Source organism: Physeter macrocephalus, chromosome 8 (assembly GCF_002837175.3).
Source record: "Physeter macrocephalus isolate SW-GA chromosome 8, ASM283717v5, whole genome shotgun sequence".
NCBI classification, from domain to species: Eukaryota; Metazoa; Chordata; class Mammalia; order Artiodactyla; family Physeteridae; genus Physeter; species Physeter macrocephalus.
The window spans coordinates 107,289,341-107,309,227 of record NC_041221.1 but is presented as its reverse complement, the minus strand read 5'-3'; the positions used below and the strand labels follow the sequence as shown (position 1 = coordinate 107,309,227).

Below are 19,887 nucleotides of genomic sequence, written 5' to 3'. Positions count from 1 at the left end.
ATGGGGATATATGTACATGTATAGCTGATTCACTTTGTTATAAAGCAGAAACTAACACACCATTGTAAAGCAATTATACTCCAATAAAGATGTTTAAAAAAAAAAATCCTGTGTGCAATATTACAGATATCTTTATATGCAATGAGGTCTTGATATTAGCATATGAAAAATGAGGGAGGTAGTACCATTCACAGAATATCACTTTAATAAAGGTTACTTCTGTCTATTCAAACATCTGTAGTGTTGTACAGTTCAAAAGTGACAAAGGAAAAAATGAATAACTGAGCTATTAGGAACCTTAAAAGAAATTAGTGATATTGAACTTAGTCCTGGGTGTGCCATGCTCACCATCTGTATTCATGGTAAGTTACAAAAGACATGGCTTACGGAATCAATCCTATGACAAGTCCTTGTACCTCCAAGGGATGAACATTAACACAGTGGGCAGGGAAATGAGCACCCATCACTGCCTATAAATGGCTGACTGTGTGCACAAAGACTTCTATGTCTAAGAATGCCCTTCAGTAGGAACCATCATTACCACATGCACTGAGAAAGTGTAAGGGCAATACTATCTTAGAACTGCCATTCTTATGCCTCTGATTATATATTTTTCTATGTTGATGTCTTGCTTTACCTGTTATTTATTTCCCATGGCTTTTCTCTTGCATATTAAATAACTTAGCATTAGATAACATTTTGAATATATTATGCCCTTTGGAGCAATTAAGGGGAATTGACTTTTTTCTACCAAGTACCATTATCAAATAGTATTTTAAAAAATTGGGTATATTTTGTGCTGCAAAATTTTTAAGATTCCCTAACTAATAATCTACATTTGATTCTTTAATACACACATTACTCAGTTGTCCTACGTGCTAGGCACCATGCTACCTATGGGAATAGGGCCTTAACATGAAGGAAATACAGTTTCACCCTTCAAGAGATTCACAGCCTCTGCTGTGCACGTGTGTATGTTTAAAGCAACAATATTTAAACAACTTCAGAAGAACTGAGTAATTCAAAGAGAAGAGCTTCAAATAAAAAATTTAAGTAAATTTCTGACGTCCAATATGTGAAAAGAGATTTCCTTCAACAGATAATGTTTGAAAGTGGTGGTTCTCTGACCTTCTCATCCTGTAATATAAAAAGGCTCCTGAAATATCCAGTTTCCCTTGTTTCTTAAAGTTAAAAAAAACGAGAAAAAGATATATAAAATTCACACTTTTTTTGTATCCTTTCCTCCTGCTTAATTGAGGTCTCCTGATAGGTCCAAGTCATAGGTGCACAGGCAGAAGATGCTAGAGCAGATCAAGCTCAGGCAGGCAAGAGTAAACCACTTTTCAGTCCAGCAATGATGTAACAAGCCCCCTCACATTATTAACTCTGCAACTGTTAACAGCGATTGTGGAAGATGAGCATTGTATTCCAGTGCCACCAGGCTGGTTTTAGATTCAGCAGTGACAGAAATCTATTCTTATCTCTTCTCAAAATCTAGGGGTTCTAGACCATGACCATGTTTTCTTGCATTGGGAAAGACAGCTGGACAGGCAGATGGTTCAGGAAAGACAGGCAGATGAATCAAATGGCAACAGATATCTATGAAAATATGAACATTTCATGCTATGGAGAGGCAGTATATCTGATATGTCAGATCAGAAAACTGCCTGTCTGCTCTTCCCAACAGGGTACAGACAAACGGCCACATGATGAATAGGAAAAACATGCACTGCTGAAAACTTCAGTGGCCCTTCTGCATTAAATGTTCCTTTTTCAGCAATATTCAAATATTTCATAAAATGGTTTCAATTCAGCTCAAAAATAGGGGGTTAATAAAGATGATGGGGAAAAGGCTAATTCCTCTCTTTTATAAAGAAAAGAACAGACATAAATACATCAGGTAAAACTTTTTCAATGTTGTAGTGTTTTTCTTCTAAATAAATAAAGCCTTGAAAATGGAAACAGGAAAATAAGAGAAAAGGTATATACAGTCAAATAGCTCTGGGCAGTGACCTCTTTCAGTAGCCGGTTTGGAGCAGTAGCCCAGGGAAGTCCCACCGAGATGGCTAGCACTGGCTGCCAATTGTAAATTTTACTTCAGACCACTATGGTTGACATCTTCGTCCTTTACCGTAGCTACACAGAGACCACACTGTAAATACAGAAGAATGATCACCAGCTGCTTTTACCTCATTCAAACCTTTTTTACTGACAAATTTAACCCATATATTTTTTCATCCATCTTTGTTTTCTTTCATCTAGTTCTAATATGCCTTGGTAAACAACATCCTCTTCCTCTGTACCTAGACAGTCATTTAACACTATGTATCATTTGAATTGCCATTTAGTTTTCTCAAAGGCTGTCTTATCTCTTATTTTAATTTAACCTTATAGCCCACTGATTGTGAAATAGGTATTGTTAACACTCTCTTAACAGAGGAAGGGAGAAAATCTGGATATAATACACTTTTTTCAAGATAATTTTCTCTTTTAATTTGTTTTTTTTAAATCATAGAAAAACTAGGGAAATGTCTTTATTTGAGGTAAACCAATGTACATGCCTTGAGATGTGAAAAAAAACAAGAGACACTTTCGGTATTGTCACTGTTAAATCCCAGTCATTTGAGAATAGCACAAAGCTGTATTCTGCATCCATGTATTTCATTGTTACATTGTTTCACATGTTACAGTGAGTTCTATTGGCCAGATAGCAAGACTCCCCAGAAGCAAAATCCGTTACTCTCCTGGTTTTCTTCCCAGAGAAGAAAACCTTCCAAAGGAAACAGGTTTCTTTCTATGAACTGTGTTTTTATAAATTTCTTTCTTTGACTGATAGTTTATTTGTACAGAATTAGGGACATTTCTGAATACAGTGAAAAATATTTTTCTCCTTCATTTTCCAGTTTTCATTGTTATTTGTGGCACTATAAAGTTATCAAGGATGAAATAATTTAAGATCTTAAGGGAAACACTTAACTATCAGTGAATCCTTAAGTAAGCAAATAAGTTAAATAAACAAATGTTATTCTAGAGCCATTTTACTGTCAAACTAGATTAACAGTACTAGAAATGACAAACATTGGGTACTACCATCAAAAATTAAAAGTAATATTGAAATTGCCTCCTCATTTAAAAAAGCTAGGGGCAAAATGAATTGATAGTTTTTAAATGAATGAATGAATGGTTTTTAAAAATCACATATATTTTTCCATGTTCTTTTCTTACCCTCAAATATTTCTTTCACTGATTCACAATTAATTCAAAGTTTCACTGATTCACTCATCCATTTATTCATTCATTTTGCTTTCATTATTTCCACATTGTTTATCTCCATGTCAGACCTTTCTCTGCAGTTCTACTTCTAAATACTCACCTGCCTTTTCAATGTGTTCACAAATATCTTACAGGCACTTCAGATTCAACATGCCTCAAAATAAACTCATTATTTCATCCCCAATCTCCTCCCCCCACAAGAAAACCCCCAAAACCGAACAAACCAAAAAACCGTGCTCGTCTTCCAGTATTTCCTGAGTCTAGAGACCTATCATCCAGCTGCACATGCCAGAAACATGGAAAATGTCTTGATACTGACTTCCTTGAAAGCTTCCCTTCCCTGTATCCACTCTTCCCTCTAGTCCGGTGTCCACACTGCAGCCAGAGTAATCTGCATGGAACATGAATGGGATCTCTCCTACAAATAGATAACTAATAAGGACCTACTGTATAGCACAGGGAACTCTTCTCAATACTCTGTAATGACCTATATGGGAAAAGAATCTAAAAAAGAGTGGATATATGTATAACTGATTCACACTGCTGTACAGCAGAAATTAACACAAAATTGTAAATCGACTATACTCCAATAAAAATTTAAAAAACAACAAAACAAAATCCCTACAATGGCCTCCATTGCTCTCAGGGTCAGGACCACCCTCCTGCACCTGGCCTACACCTCACAGGGTCTGGACCCTGCTACCTCTCTGGTCGCTTCTCAAGTCACTATTTAACCTAGTCATAGTCTGATTACCTTTCATTGCCTTGAAAGGCTGTTCTCCTTCCCACCTCCAAGCCGCTCTCTTCCAGTTGATTGTTTCCTCTCTCCTCTTCCATCTTCCTTAAGTTACTTAACTTTCGGTTCAAATGTCATTTCTTCAGAGATGCCTTCCTCGGCCTCAGGATGGGGCCATATCCCACTTTAAAATGCATTCTTTGTATGAATATCTGTTAATGTATGGCTCATTCGCTAGACTTTAAGCTCCTCAAGGACAGAGACCCCATCTGATTTGCTCAATTTATTATTCCAAACACCAACCCTGTGCTTGACACACAGAAAGTACTTAAGTAAATATGTGATGATTTCAATTGAACTAACATTATGGAACACTTGCCCTTTGACTGCTTTTCAATACCCAGATGCTTACAAAGTAAGTGGATAAAGTATTCTTTGATAAAATTAGAAGGGAAAAGTAAAATGTTTAAGTTCTGCTAAATATGGTAAAAGGTCAATTTAGAAAACCCTTGGGAATTAAGCTTATTTTTAATACAGCCAGTCAAGTAAAAGAAATTCAATAAATTACCCCAATATTTGTTGGGTGGCTCTTGCAATTTAGACCGCTGTATGCTATTTTTAAAATCCCTACTATAAGAGGCCTTTGGAAATCCTATTCTTGTTTCTTGTCCACTCCCTTCCCCCAAAGTACTCTTTAACAAATTATCAAATATCTTTTACTTCTCTCATTTTCCTTGAGAGTAGAGAGCATGACTAAACAGGGCCTTTTACAAAGAAGGCATTCAATACATGGTTTTGCATTGATTTAACCCGTGGAATATAGAGAGGCTTTAGAAATTATGAATAAATTGAGGAATTTTACCAGGCAAGCTTATATGATATCAAAAAGCAAAAATACAGAAATCTTAATAATTGTTTCTACTAGGATATGCATTTAAGTATAAATTTGATATGAAAATTATCCTTTTCTTTCCTTTACTAATATATGTTTGAAAAAATAGTCTTAAAATTTATAATACGGCACAATGTGATTAAAAAAAGAGTGAATTCTTAAATTATACACCATTTATGTTTTCATTTGATTACAAAGAGGTTTATAGATTATTTGTATATCATGCCATATGGTTATGTCCTACCTTGAGTTTTAAAACATCTCAAATAGCAGACATAATTATTTTAATTTTTTTCCTTCATTAATTTATGTAAGTAAACAGATGCCTAATTTTAAAAAAGTATGGGAATTTTAAGAATGAAGGGAGAAATACTATTCACTGAGAATTAAAGTTACTCATTATATACTGTCTTAAAAGGCAAGGAACTAAGTACCTCTGCACTATTCTAGCCATACCATTCATATTCTCTCATTATTTACACAATGAATGGACAGAGGGCAAGTAAGGGAGAAAGAAGCTAAATGAAATATGTGCCTATTGAGCTCTCTAATACATAATAATACGTCTGATGTTTGCTGCCCAATTATTTCAAACTACATGTTAAAAATTAATACTTTCTGCCATGTTATAAACTACTGCTGTTTCTTAAGCCCTGATCATTGTCTGCAATAGGACAGGGTCAATATAAAAAATAACTACTGTTAGATGAAAAAGGGATTGAAACAGTATAGTATTCACCTTCTGTGACTCTTGGAGGATGACAATATCTGGAGAAGAGCACTGACACTGTCTCACTAAAACTCTGGGGTGATCACATTCACACAATGAAAAAAATACTCTGAGCATCCTAAAACCTTCATTCTGACTCAAAACAGAAAAATAATTTTGGTCTGTTTGTGTAACACATACTGGTTTGCATCACACATAATTACTTCTTCATTTATGCAATATAAAGAAATGAATCAGTGAAAAATAAAAATGGAAGAATAATATTTAGGGGTGAAACAATTTAGGATTATTTTTCCAGAAAGTTCTTAGTCATCTAATGTCATTCGATTAGTACTTTGGACAGCAGATAAGACCTATTTTATTTATTCATTAATTTATCCACTTATTCTTATATCAGATATTTATCACACTCCTACCTTTTGAAAAGTACCCAGTGAAAAATGTTCACAGAAAATTTACACTATTTCCTTCCCCACAAAAAGCAAATCAAACTGTGCAAGAAAAAATGTTCAGTATTAAAAGGTCAGTTTGAGAACACAAAATAGGGACGTGTTTCTTTTCTATAATAATAAAAATGTCTATTCATAAGAAGTATAAATAAGTGTACCAGACCACAAACAGTAAGTCTCTAAGCTGTTTTATAAAACTTTGATATTCATTATAATAGAGGCCATTTTATTTTACAGTACATAACCTTACATTAGAAGGAAATGGCCTTTGTTTAGTAAACAAAATAGCAAGTGAATGACATCTTCTCTCGTGTCACTTTCGTTCTACAGATGACATTAAACCTCCAAGAATCAGACTTAAACCATTAACTAGCAACATTACCGAGTTATTAGGTTAGGTAAATAATAATTATTTTTTAGCAACATTACTGAGTTATTAGGTAATTATTAACCAGCAACATTACCGAGTTATTAGGTTAGGTAAATAATAATTATTTTCATACACAAGTCATAAAACCAGAGACCCGGGGGAAAATAGAACCCTCTATAAATTATGTATACATTTAATTTTACTTATTTCTTTAAATCAATGGGTCTGTGACCTAGGATACTATTTGCAAGATACCATTCTTAAAGATCTGTATCTTATTTGGAAAACATATGTCCAATTAAATGCAAAAAATTGCAGATTAGATCTTGAGGTTACTTTCTTTTATTTTCTTCCATTACAAGAAACATAAGATTAGTGTGGGAAAGTGAGAATGCCAGGAGTGGCGCTCTATCTACTCTTGGCTCTGTCACTAGCACAGTTCTCAGCATTTAGTAGGCTCCCAGTAAAAAGAAAACTACGTGTTATGCTTTTATTTGGCTCATTATACTTTGAAGCAGTCATGTTTGAATTACTAGAATTACAGAAAATGGAACATTGGAGAGTGTCTTACAGTCACCTGACTTTATGAGGAAAATAATACTGGAAGATCATTGTTTGATATCTGCGCAAATATCAAGTTATCTTTCACTCTTTCTTTCACTTACATATAATGTCTAACATCGCAGCAAATCCTGATGGCTTTACCTTCAACATTCACCCAGAACCGACCACTTCTCATGCTCTCCACCACTACCCTCCTGGTCCAGCTCCCATGGTCTCACTTCGATTACTGCAATAGCTCTCTAACTGGTCTTCTCGTTTCTGCACTTGCCCACTTAGAGTCTATTTTTAAAAAAGAATTCCAACTAATCCTTAAAAAACCTGGGACAGATCAAGTCAGTCCTCAATGGCCCCCATCTCATGAAGACTAAAATCAAAGCCCTTTCAATGACTTATAAGATCTTCCTGATCGGGCCACCGCATAACCGTCTAACCTCATTTTCTGTCTCCCTTGTTGGGCTTCTTTGGACATACCTGGCAGGTGCCTATCTCAGGGCTTTTTGTACTTGCTACAAAGTTGCTAAAGTTTTTCTCACTGATATTCACAGGGCTCACTCCTTTCTCTCTTCTGGGTCTTCTCTTACACCTTATATGAGACAGTGCCTGCCCCTACCTTCCCATTCCCTTTAATCCTATTTTGTGACTCTCTATAACATTTCTTACCATGTGGAATATTTTATATTTACTTGCTTATTCTTTTTTAAGTGAATTTATTATCTGCTTCCCCTCTCTTTCGTAAGCTCCTTAAGGGCAGAGTTTTGTTTATTCGCCACTGAAGCGGAGCAGAATTTGCAGCCCCAAACTGCGCCTTTTAGGCTTAAGGATTATTTTGAGCTGATTATTTGAGCAGACACAGGAGAAGCTCTGAAAAGTGAGTAGTTACCCTTTTTAAGGGAAATTTCCATTTGTAAGGGTGTCTCCCTCTCTACCAGGAAGAGAGGGATGACTAAATCTCTAAAAACTCATCAGTGGAGAAAACACCAACTGCATAACAACCTTACCCTTGTTTACTGTGCTTTTCCTGGTAACTTCCTATAACTGCCTCCCCTCTTCTCCAGCATCTTTCTTTTGTCTTTAACTGGAGGTGGTGGCTTGGGCCATTTCAGGGAGTTAACTCAGTTTTCCTGGGTATCTCCCATGTATACAGGAGGTGTACTTGGTATTAAACTTCTGTTTTTCTCCTGTTAATCTGTCTTTCATTACAGGAGTCTCAGCCAAGAACCTAGAAGGGCAAAGGGAAAACTATTATCCTCCCCTATATTGCTGTAGCCATAGTATCTAGAAGAGTGTCTGGCCCAAACATACTCAGGGTTGGAAACACATAGCTAAAAGGGTAATGAGAGTAAGGTAGCAAATTGTGGAGAAATGGGCTGGAGATAGAGATGAACCACCTGGAGATTCCTAGGCTTTAATTTTGTTTTTTCTTCAGGGTGAGGATATGCACTTGTTGGCACCAACAAGAAGCAATAGAGCCCAATGTTTAAAATAGCACAAAGATGTATAAGTACTCCGTGAATAGTGTCATAAGCTCCACATTACAGCCATTAGTAAGAAAATGAGTGTCTCAGATTCAACAAGGCCCTATCCTATGTAGACAGTGTCATCATTAGAAACTCTGGGAACCATGGTCAAGTGAACTGAGATATCCTGCATTTGCTTTTGCTTTACGTGGCCATCTTCTTCTGAAAAGTTTCTGCATCCTTGGCTAAGTAGACAACTGAATCTAATCTTACAGTGGTATGGACATGAGTCATCTCTTCCTGCTAAACTGTGAGCCTCTTGAAATGCTTTAGGGATATTTCTTATTGGAGAGCTTGGAGATACCCCTTTCCTACTCAAGTAGCCTTGCAGTGTCTAACCCAAATCAGTGTGTCAGAAGCAGTATTATTATCTTCAATTTATATTGGAAGAGACAAAAGTATAGTCGGTAACTTCATTCATTCATCCATTCAACAAGCTTTTACTGAGCACCAAAACTAGATACTGGCAACTGTTCTCTGTATCAAGGAATGAACAAGATAAAGCCAGTATCCTCATGGAGCTTATATTCTAGTTGAGGCAGACAATAAAAAGTAAACCAGTACTTTTTATGGTTTCTATGTCTACACGTACCACTGTTATACATATACATATGCATATATTTATACACACACAGTTGCATATGTAGATATAAATAAAATAAATGTCAGGTCATGATAAGGACTGATGAAAAATGAAGTAGGGTAAAGGTTACACTGAATGCTGAGGTAGGGGCGGGGAAGGGGTCCAAAGTCTCACAGCTGATGTGCTACAGGGCCAGGATTCAAACACAGAGCATTCCAGTGTCAAATCTGTGGGCTTAACCACTATGCTGAAGCTGTTAAATGGCTCTGCAAACGCTAGGCTTCCAGGCTGTTAGAGCTGGCAGTGCAGAGGCAGACAGTCTGACTGGCACAGAGACACTTGAAAAGGGAAACCTGGGAATGTAAAGGCCTTCTCGTTGTGCTTCTGAATTTCATCAAATAAAAAACATATTTAAAGATAATAATTGGACAAATCCCCTAGTAATTCTCAATATTAGTGAGGTGAGTCAATGCCCAGTAAATGGCTCAGGCTTGAGCTCTCTAGTTCCATATGTTGATTGCTCTGATCCTGCCTCAGAGGCCAGAGAGTAGGAAACAAACATAAAAAACAAAAAAAGCAAGCGAGAAGGTTAAGCTTGTTTCTATGTCATCCGTGTTCTAATGGATTCCTCAGAAGCCAGAATTTCTATTTGACCAAGACTAATTAGGAAAAGCTAGCTACTCTAGCATAAATCAGGTTTTACTTTGGAACCTGAATTCAACCAATGGTTACCCAACTGCCTGGGGTAATCATGAACCCGACTCCACGTTTCTGGGCTTAATCTCCTGTCTGTCGTATGGATGTGGTGTGAGCTAGGATTCAAGGAGACTGCAAGACCACCTGCAGGTAAGAGTAAACCCACCAGCCCTTCACCAAGGAACTGGGTGGGGATGAATCATCCCAGGAAAATATGGAGTTAAGACTTATAAAGCACTCTCTTATCTCTACAACGAGGCTTTCTCTAAATCAGCACTTATTAAATGGTTTTAAGATTTGCTTCATACAAGAGATGTCCATATGGCTGCTTATATTCACAAAAGGGAAGAAACTGAAAAGTATATCTAACACATAGTTTAAGTGTTTTGCTTAGTTTCACAGCCTTTGTCATTAAGTTGATCTAGACTTGGGTCATCCACTCACCAGCTGTATGACATTGGACAAGTTACTTATTTTGATGGCTCAATTTTTTTCTAGTGTGAAATAGAGATAAATGGTCATAGTAATATGAAGACTAAATAAGATAATGAATGTGCTTGCCCAATAGGAATCATTCAATGAATGCGTGGTAGCCATCTTATAGGGAGCCTGCTCAGTATGTGTCCCATCCTCTGAGAATTATCCCCTCACACACAGTAACCGGCTCCTGTAAATCTATGTAACAGTCACCCTGCTTACTTTTCCCTTGTCTAGCCATGTTATTGATAAAAACAGGGGTAGACACCTAATATAAACTGGGCCAATCAATTCTTTCTGCCAAGAATTTGAAATGAGACCTCAAAGAGTAATTAATTATCTGCAGATGAGGGGCTTGGAAGGTTGTTACTCGAATGTCACTTGAGGGACCTTTGCACATCGGGCCAGAGGAATGTAGACTTCAGAGCAAGAGGGAAATGAAGTAGCAACATAGCAAGAAGAAATAATGAAAGACCAAGTGAACACAGAGGGTAAACAGAAAGAGATGCTGCTTTGGTTCCTGACTGCTTCCCAGTTCCTAATTATAATGACTCCCAGAGCTGGCTGACTTCCTGTCTTTTGAGTTCTGTGAGATAACTCTATTTCCTTCTAATAAATTTCCTATTGCTTAAATTAGCTTAAGCAATTTCTGTTATTTGTAATCAAATAGGCCCTAAGAGAAAATGGTAAACCAACTATTTGTGTTTGTTTAATGTAAAAGATCACTTTTGACATTCTGAACCAGAAATGTACTTAATGTAATTAAATGAATAAAAGTCAGAAATAATAGAGCATGAGGTATAGGCCAATTTTCCTCTACCATTTCTATGTAACATAAGACAAGGCTAGCCCTCACTAAGCCATGAAACTGTGCTCATGTACTCCTATTCCCTTCTTCCCCTCTCTTTTCACTCTCAAGGACTTTAATTCCATTTACTGGACTGAGCTGAATTCCTGAATAGTATCCTACATATGCTGCATCTTTCCAACCAGTAACCATAAATCAAAACTCATCCGTTCTCTGACCCTTTACCCCAAATCCATCATTTTTGTTTTCTAAGAAGGCAGTTAGATACTCTGGTACATTAACTCAAGCCAACGTGTTAATTGATTCCAGTATAAGAGAAGGCCTCCTTTTTCATTCCTGGAAACATACATGTGACTTTAGGAAAATCCTTTAATTAAAATGAATGAAACTAGCTATAGGAAATTCTGACACTGAATAACGTAGCAGGATAATTTTTAGAAAGGTGTTCCTGTGAATACCAAACTGCTCTAGAAAGAAACAGGTTAAAAAATAAAATAAAAGAAAAGAAAAAAAAAGAAGAAAAAAAAAACAAAACAGGTTAAACTAGAGGAGGACCATATATTTTTGAGACATTTAAAATTACAGTCCTCTATGTACTGTAGCAAAATTGGTTTAGAAGCTAAAAATAAAAATACAGCTTAATATATTCAAAATTATAATCAAATATTAAAACAAGAAAACCAGTCATAAATGCTTAGTCAACTAACTGATATTATCATATTTCTATGCTAATCCTGTGTTTTTAATTAACAGATAAAGCAGAAGGGGGTATCTAAACAATAGTGTACAACAAACGAAAAATATTTCAAGCTCTAATTAAATGGAGAAGCAATAACAAAATACTGCCGCATTTCAGCAACTGTTCATTAAAAAACAACAGAAAACACCTTGGTATGTCTTTCTAAAATTACATTTCACAGGCTTCAGCATCCTCTTCTGTTTTTACTCATGACCATAAAGAGTCCAGATGTTGATTATAAGCTGAGCCATCACACCAAACACCACCTGGCCTTCTGCCCTGAATCTTCTAATTGGTCAGAAGATGCATTTCTTATGGAAAGCAGCTGAGTCCAGTGTAGTGATTCAGAGTGGGGCTCGCAAACCAAAGTGCCAGGATCCACATCCTGGATCTGCCACTTTCTTTTAATATGATCTTGGGCAAGATACTCAATCTCCCTAACCATAAGTCTCCTCATGTTACAACAGGCCCAAGAATAGTACCTATTGTTGCCTTGAGGATTCACTCATTTACCTTTAAGTGCCAGGCACTGTTTTAGGCTTTTGGAATCCAAAAGTAAACAATATAGGTAAAAATTATTGCCCTCCTGAAGCTTAAGTTCTCATATATTGAATCAAAAGCACTTAATTAGCATAATGCCTGGTACTCAGTAAGTAATCAATAAATGTCAGCTGTTAGGCTCATGAATACTTGATTGAGACAGAACAAAACACTGGAATGGGAATGTGTCATAATGAAGTCAGCACATCTAAGACCTAACAGTGGCCCTGCCACTAATTTTCTAGGTGATCTTCGTTTAATCTTTCTCGGCCTCAATTACTTAATCTGTAAACTGATCTTAAGATCCCTTTTATTAAATATATGGCAGATCATAAGACACAGAAAAGATGAAGGGTTCAAAAACACTGAAGAAAATATGCAAATACATTAAGCACAAGAATACTTTTCCACTACATTGAAAGTTTAGGAAGAACTCAGATGCTAGTCAGTTGCATTTAAAAAATAAAACTCTCAAGAGAGTTTCCATTTTCAAGAGAAAAATGTAAATGATCAATATCATACCAAATCTTTAGCTTCATGAAATATGAAATCACAAACAACAAAAATAAGACAGAAGCTACATCTTACATTTATCTTAAAAAGTACACATGCCTAAGCCTTATCAGAAATCACTGGATGAAATAATCTTCTTCTGGAACATATGTAAGTGAAACATAATATTGTTCCTTTCTGGGCAATCTTAGCTTTCTTAAATTATTTTTCCAATGAAACTTAAAAATAAAATTGGTCCCATACCTACACCTTTTCACAAGATTATACATTTTTCAAGATTCTGTAAATTTTGTTCAAATTACTTTCCTTTTCCAGTTAAAAACCACAGACTTTTAACTGTCTTAAAAATTATCTGAATGTATGGCTAGATATTCCCAAGTTTAGCCAAATTAAAGGGTATACATGGCCCTTGGAAAGAAAGACCCTGTTTATCTGGCTCAGCCCAACGTTCCTTGGTAGTCCCATTTTGATAGTATTATATTCTTTGTAGTTCCATGATTGTCATGCTTTCTCATGAAAAACATAACTTTGCTTTCAACTTTGCTTCAGCTAGAAAATTCTTTCCCCTTCTATTCAATGATACACTCAAGTCTCACTCAAACAGTATCATCTGCAAAACTTTCCCTGATTACTCCCCACCATAGCTCCCAGACTGACAGGTCATATTAGACCCTCTTGATATTACTCCCATGGTATCTTGTACACATTGTCACTAAACTGATTATCTCTTTGCATTATTATTATTTTCTGTTACATCCATCTGAAGGCAGGGATCATGATTCTCATATTGTTCTCATCCTGGCACAGAATAAGCTAATGTTCATGTTTTTGAAGTGCCAGAAATATCATTGTTCTCAATGGATAAGCAAAACATTTAGCAAACAATAAAATATTTGCAGTCTTATATATTTTCATTTGTAGAGTTATTAATCTTACTCCATAACAAAGAAACATCATTGTGGTAGAGTTATAAAAAATGAAGAGGAATCAGTACAAAAGTTAAAATAGAAAAAGAAATCATATTCTATAGTACCTCTCCCAAGATACCTTTTCTGGCATTGACAATGACATACAATATCATGAAATGCAGAAATGCTTCCAAGACTCCCAATAGATTATGGTCTTTAACTCAAATACATGGCAATCAAGAGTTTATCCTCCCTTTACTTTCCATGGACAAATAAAATACATGGCACAAAACCAATTTTTAAAAATAAACCCAAATAAAAATAAATCTTGTAGTAGAACTCATCAGCAATAAAACCATAAACACCGTTACCACTTAAATTTAATATAATGCCAAACCTCAATCCACTTAACATCAAGAATCATCAGGTTTAATACTTTTTCCAGAGTGACAACTAGCAATCTAATAACATGCCACTGTAAGTAAACACACCCCTGCAAAGTTTATCAGTATACTTCAAATACTTGTATGAAGTACAAGTAGGAAAGAAAATTTCACATTGGTTTATAGAATAATTATAAAGAAAACAGGGTTGATTACAACTAAACTCAAACACAAAATATCCAACACTCTCAAACTATAAGCAGAAATAGTTTCAATTAGAAACTTAGTGTATCAAGAGAACACTCCTGGAAGTGAATGGAAATTACAAGAACGCTTTCCAAAAAAGCATGCCATTTCTTTATTCAATTATTTGTTTCCATTTTATAGCTGTCATACTTGTTTACCTATAATGATACATTGCTCTGCTCTTCTCATAGTAATCAAAACAATACAACAAAGCTAAAGAAAGAGAATGCGTCCCCCAAAAGTTAAGATAATATTCTGGGGAGATTCAATTAGAAATATTTTCAAGTTCTGAATTCCAGTGACCTCTAATCAGTGAACAGGATAAATGTATAAGTTCATATAAAATTTAAAGTCTATTTAAATTTTTTTGTTTTGATTTGTAGGACAAAGACTTTAGAATTCATAGACATACATATATTTTGGGATGTCAAGAATGGAGCTTGGGGCCTTTCTTTATTACTTGAAAAATGAAACTTTTAATCACGTTTTAGAAACTTTAATTAAATTTTGAAATACCTTACTAGAAATTTTTCCAATGAGGAAAAATACTTTTCACTGTAGTGTATACTATATAGTATTTATATATTTTTGTTATATTTATACTACATAAATATATATATGGTATTTCTTAGGAGAAAAAAACATATAGCATGTCTTGAGTATATCTATTAAATATAAATAAATTAAAACTCCACTGCAGTTACTACTGCTACCACAGAAGTAGTTCCACAGAATGACACAGAGGAACACAGTTCTGTAGCACAAGTCACTTCTATAAAAAATTCAACACAAAGAATGATTTACTTTCTCAATATAGAATCATGTATTGGTAAGGTACCAAAAAGGAAGAGAAAAAAATTGAATTCATCCAAAAGAACATTTACATTAAGTTTGAAGAGGAACAAAAGATCACTGGCTAGAGATATCATAAAATTCATCCAGTAATCATGATTAACAAGAGAAATAAGAATAAAAAAAAAGAATAGCAAATAGTTTAGAAGGTATCAGTGGAAGTGATTACAGAAAAATATTATATTGTTGTTATAATATAGCTACTAAGGAAAATCGTATCAAAAATGTATTTATGAAAATAAAGACAAAAAGAAAATATTCTATGTGACAGATGACAAATTTGGAGTTTTTGTGTTAATGCTTGTCAGCACCCTGACAGATGTGACTAATCGATCACTGGACTCTTTGTCACTGATCCTGGAATCCTTCTCAATGCACAACACAGATAGCCACTACCAATCACTGAAAGTCGGCACTGAAACCTATTTGTCAAACCTGCTCTCAGCAACATTGTTCAAGATATTCAATCAGAACCTTACCCCCAGGCAAATAGTACAGGACTACGTACAATCTTCTAGGATATGTGGTCAAGCGCGGGTTGACTTTCAAAAATTTGGAAATGCATGAAAATTCTTAAAAACCAAAATGGGAAAATAAAATTACAGTAGATAATGTTATGATTCTGTAAGTGGGATAAATTTTTAAAAGCTAACTGCCATTGGCAATTTAGAATGGTTTCAATTCTCATAATAGAGGCACTTAAAAAAATACAATCATCCATTTGCAAGAAAAGCAATCACTAAAGGCAGCAAGAAATTGAAACAACAGTTCCCTCAACCACAACACACCAGAAATTAAAGACTGTTACTGGTAACTGACATTAAAACAGTTTCAAGAATGTGTATTTATTAAGGCTTAAAGCTATAAATAGTCTAAGAGTTAAAAAAAAATCTGAGACACGATAAAAACTGCAGTAGAGAATGTGATACCAAAAGTAGCTTTAACACCTGAGCAATCAAAATTATAGGTTTTCTCTAAATAAAGGGCAAAATCCTTAATTGTTACTTTTAAAATGAAGTAATGAAATTAGTGATAATGCAATTCTTGTCCAAAATCAATTTTTTTAGTCTTCACAAATATATATTACAATGTGATTTGATCTACATTCATTGAAAGTAAATAGTCTATATTCATAGAAAGTAAAACAGAAATATGATAGTAGCTTAGTTTTAGTTGTTTTAATTTCCAGAAAAATAGTATCCCTATTGAAATGTATTTTAAAAAACATGTGACTGTTGAACCATATTTGAAACATAAGCCATAATTTTAGTTTCAGAATAAAACTGAACACTAAGCAAAATTTGGGGGGGAGGAATTAAGTAAAAAATATTCATTGAGATCAAATAAACGTATATTTAAGGTGCATATAACTTTGTTCTGCTGCAATTCTATGTTGTACAACCTCACAAGAATATGAAGTCAATGGCTGCATAATGAAGCACATGAGAGAAAAATATACCTCAGTAACCAACCAGCTTAAAGTTCACAATGGTTCAACCTGACAATGAACCCTCCCCACGTTAAACAGTATCATGTGCTGTTTCAAGCAAATAAAAACTACATCAAATCCCCCACTTTATTTTGCTTATATACACTTAGCCATATTTAGGATATGACATGAATTCTGCAAGAGATCTTAATTTGTATTCACACTTAGCAAAAAAAGATTACTTTCAGCTACAAGCAGCTAAAACCACAATCTATAAAGCATTAAAACCAAGTTGCTGGTCTTGATATAATTAGAGAAAGTTTGCTAAAATCTCCTTTGAAATAACTAGTGTGCTCAAATCTTTTACCCTTGGCCAAATTCACTGTCATGAATTGTTTTACTAGTAGGATTTTCTGTAACTTTATAAGTAATTTCTTTGAAAAAGGAGAATAAGTAACACATGAAACAATCTTACTTGGCTATAAGTTTGTAGCTGCTTATATGACTAACTTGTGGTATATCTTATCACTATGCTATTCATGATTATAATAAAACAAATTTTAATTAGTAAGTCATTGTCTAATGAGGTATACTTACCCCAGGAAGACAGAAAACAATTGTTTCTGTAAACTAAGTAGGCAACTGTCAAAGAATGCTTTCACACAAAATATGAAAACCAACAAGAAAATACATGTTTTGTGAAAGAAATTCACTGCTTTATGATAGCATGTATATAAATTTTCTAATACCCTATTAATAAAACTGGAAAATGTTTTAAAAATATTCTCCTTACCTGTGTATACAGTTTTTACTCTCAAGATAGGCCATACCAGAAGCAGCATCTAATGAAAATTTCACTAATTGTTTGAGTTTTATATCATCCTTCTTCTTTCTCAGAAAGGAGAGGAAATCACCTCCTAGAAGAATTGACAGATGAACAATGAGACAAGATCATGATGAAAGTCATATTTATCACCTAGTAGAGATACCTGACAGAACAAAAAGCATTACACATTTAACCATACTTTTTGCCCATTTCATTTAAGGTGAGGATAAAAGAAAATATGAAAAGAACACATCTTATTAGAAAGCAGACACCATGAATTTTCTTAGATGCAGTTTAAGTAATTCAAGTGCTTCACACTGTATATTACCCAACACATAATAATATTCAAAGTCATACTCTTTCCTCTGTCACAATTTCTCACCAATTTGCCTGGATAAAATTTTCTAAGAAATTTTATTTTCTCTAATACCAAATAAAAGATTACAATTATTATGAGTTTAAAAAGTAAATGATATCAAATTAGTTATCAGATTCAATGATTGCTTAAAAAATTGAGATTATTAACAACACCATCACTAATAGTAGAGTCAGACAGGAAAAAAAAAAAGAAGACTATGATTTTGATAAGATTTAGTTGCTGAGTCAGATTGTATTTTTGTGCATCAAATATGAACTCCAGTGATGACTTAGAGAAACTCCATAAAACAGCATGGTCCAAAAAAAATGTAATGCAAGCCACATAGTAATTTTAAATATACCGGTAGCCACATTTTAAAAAGTAACAACAATAAAAAGGTGACAGTGACTGAAATAGTATGTTTTTTTCTTTAGCCCAATATATATAAAATATTATTAAATCAACATGCATCATTACAAAATTATTGTGGACATATTTTACATTTTATCATCCTAAGTCTTTAAAATATGTTGTGTATTTTACATGTATGGGACACCTCAATTTAGATGCAAATTTCCATCTGAAGTATTTGATCTGTATTTAGATTTCAACAAATTTACAGTTAAAAAAGTAGATTCACATACCTAGGTTGTTCCAAACATACTTAACCTTTTCTAATACCTGAATCATGTTACTGGAAAATAATTAAATTTTAAAATTTAAATCAATTAAAATTAAATGAAATTCAAAATTCAGTTTTTTAGAAGCACTAGATACATTTCAAAAATTCAAGAGCTCAGGGGCCACATATGGCCAGTGACAACCATGTTAAATAGGGTAGCCTTAGACTGTGCATTCACTAACAGCATGGCATTAAACAATTTCCTTGTTAATGTATAGTGTAATGTATTGTATTAAACATAACAAAACCAAGTTAAAGTATATTAGAATGAATGTTCTCTAAAAACAGTCATCCCTACTTTCTCTTTCTATTAGGCCCTCCGATATTAAGCCAGAATTTTGCAAGAGGGATTAACATTTTAATTGTCATTTCCTGATGTTTTTGATCCTCTTCACCAGGGATCTAGGCCTCCTTAAATAGAACAACTCTAGAGATGAAGACTTAATGGCTTTTTCTTTAATGAGAATACCTAGAAAACAAACACCTGCCTAACTCTCCTTAGAAAGTTCTCTTTTTCTAATCTCTTCTCCTATTCACAAATCAGTATTACAGAAATTTAGGTGGACTATCGCAAAATCACTAAGCTATATGCTTTAAAAATAATCTTAATGGTGTCAGATAATTTAGTTTTTTTTCTGTTCTTTTAAAGAGAATATCAAATTTATTACTATGAACATTACTGAAATAGCTTCTGTCAAGCTTGACTTAATTTTCTGAAACAAAGACAAAAACACCTAAATGCAACAGTAAACAGCAAAATTACCACTAATTTCTCAACTTTAATAGGTACAAAAAATGTCTATTAAAATGGACTTGAAATCAATATTTAGTTCAAGTTACTTCCTGGACCAATATTCACATATATTAATTATTTTGTTAGATATACATTTGCCTAGTTTAGAAAAAGTGCACCCTTCTGGTCTTGAAACCACATAGCATTTTTTCTAAGCTATGGAATAACTTTCAAATGAAAAAATCTTTTCTGCAATTTGATTAAAGCATCATATGACATAACCCCAGTGTTCTGCGGAATCCTAATATTATTTCTTTCCAAAACTAGCTCACATTCAGCACTTTTCCTTCTGCCTCCTGCTCTTTTTAAATTAGTCTTTCACATAATCCTCTTCATACCCCCAATCCCCGGCCCAGCCTGTAAACCCTGTGAAGAGAATTGCGCTTCTGTTGTTCAGTATGCTAATTTCAGTGCCCACCACAGGATGTCTAGCATGTAATAATACCTCAATAAGCATGAAGACAAGCTACCCATGAAATTTTTTTTTTTTTTTTTTTTTGCGGTACGCGGGCCTCTCACTGTT

General features: G+C 34.3%; 1 protein-coding gene across 6 annotated transcripts in view; it reads right to left on the bottom strand.

Annotated features, from left to right (window-relative positions):
- The window catches only part of FER (FER tyrosine kinase), a 466,113-nt gene that overhangs the window by 88,147 nt on the left and 358,079 nt on the right, over positions 1-19,887 (bottom strand). For all 6 annotated transcript variants that reach the window (XM_024125793.3, XM_024125783.2, XM_055086705.1 and 3 more), the window contains one exon: positions 17,499-17,622. In XM_024125793.3, the coding sequence (XP_023981561.1) occupies positions 17,499-17,622 (124 nt within the window). The remainder of the gene's footprint in view (positions 1-17,498; positions 17,623-19,887) is intronic.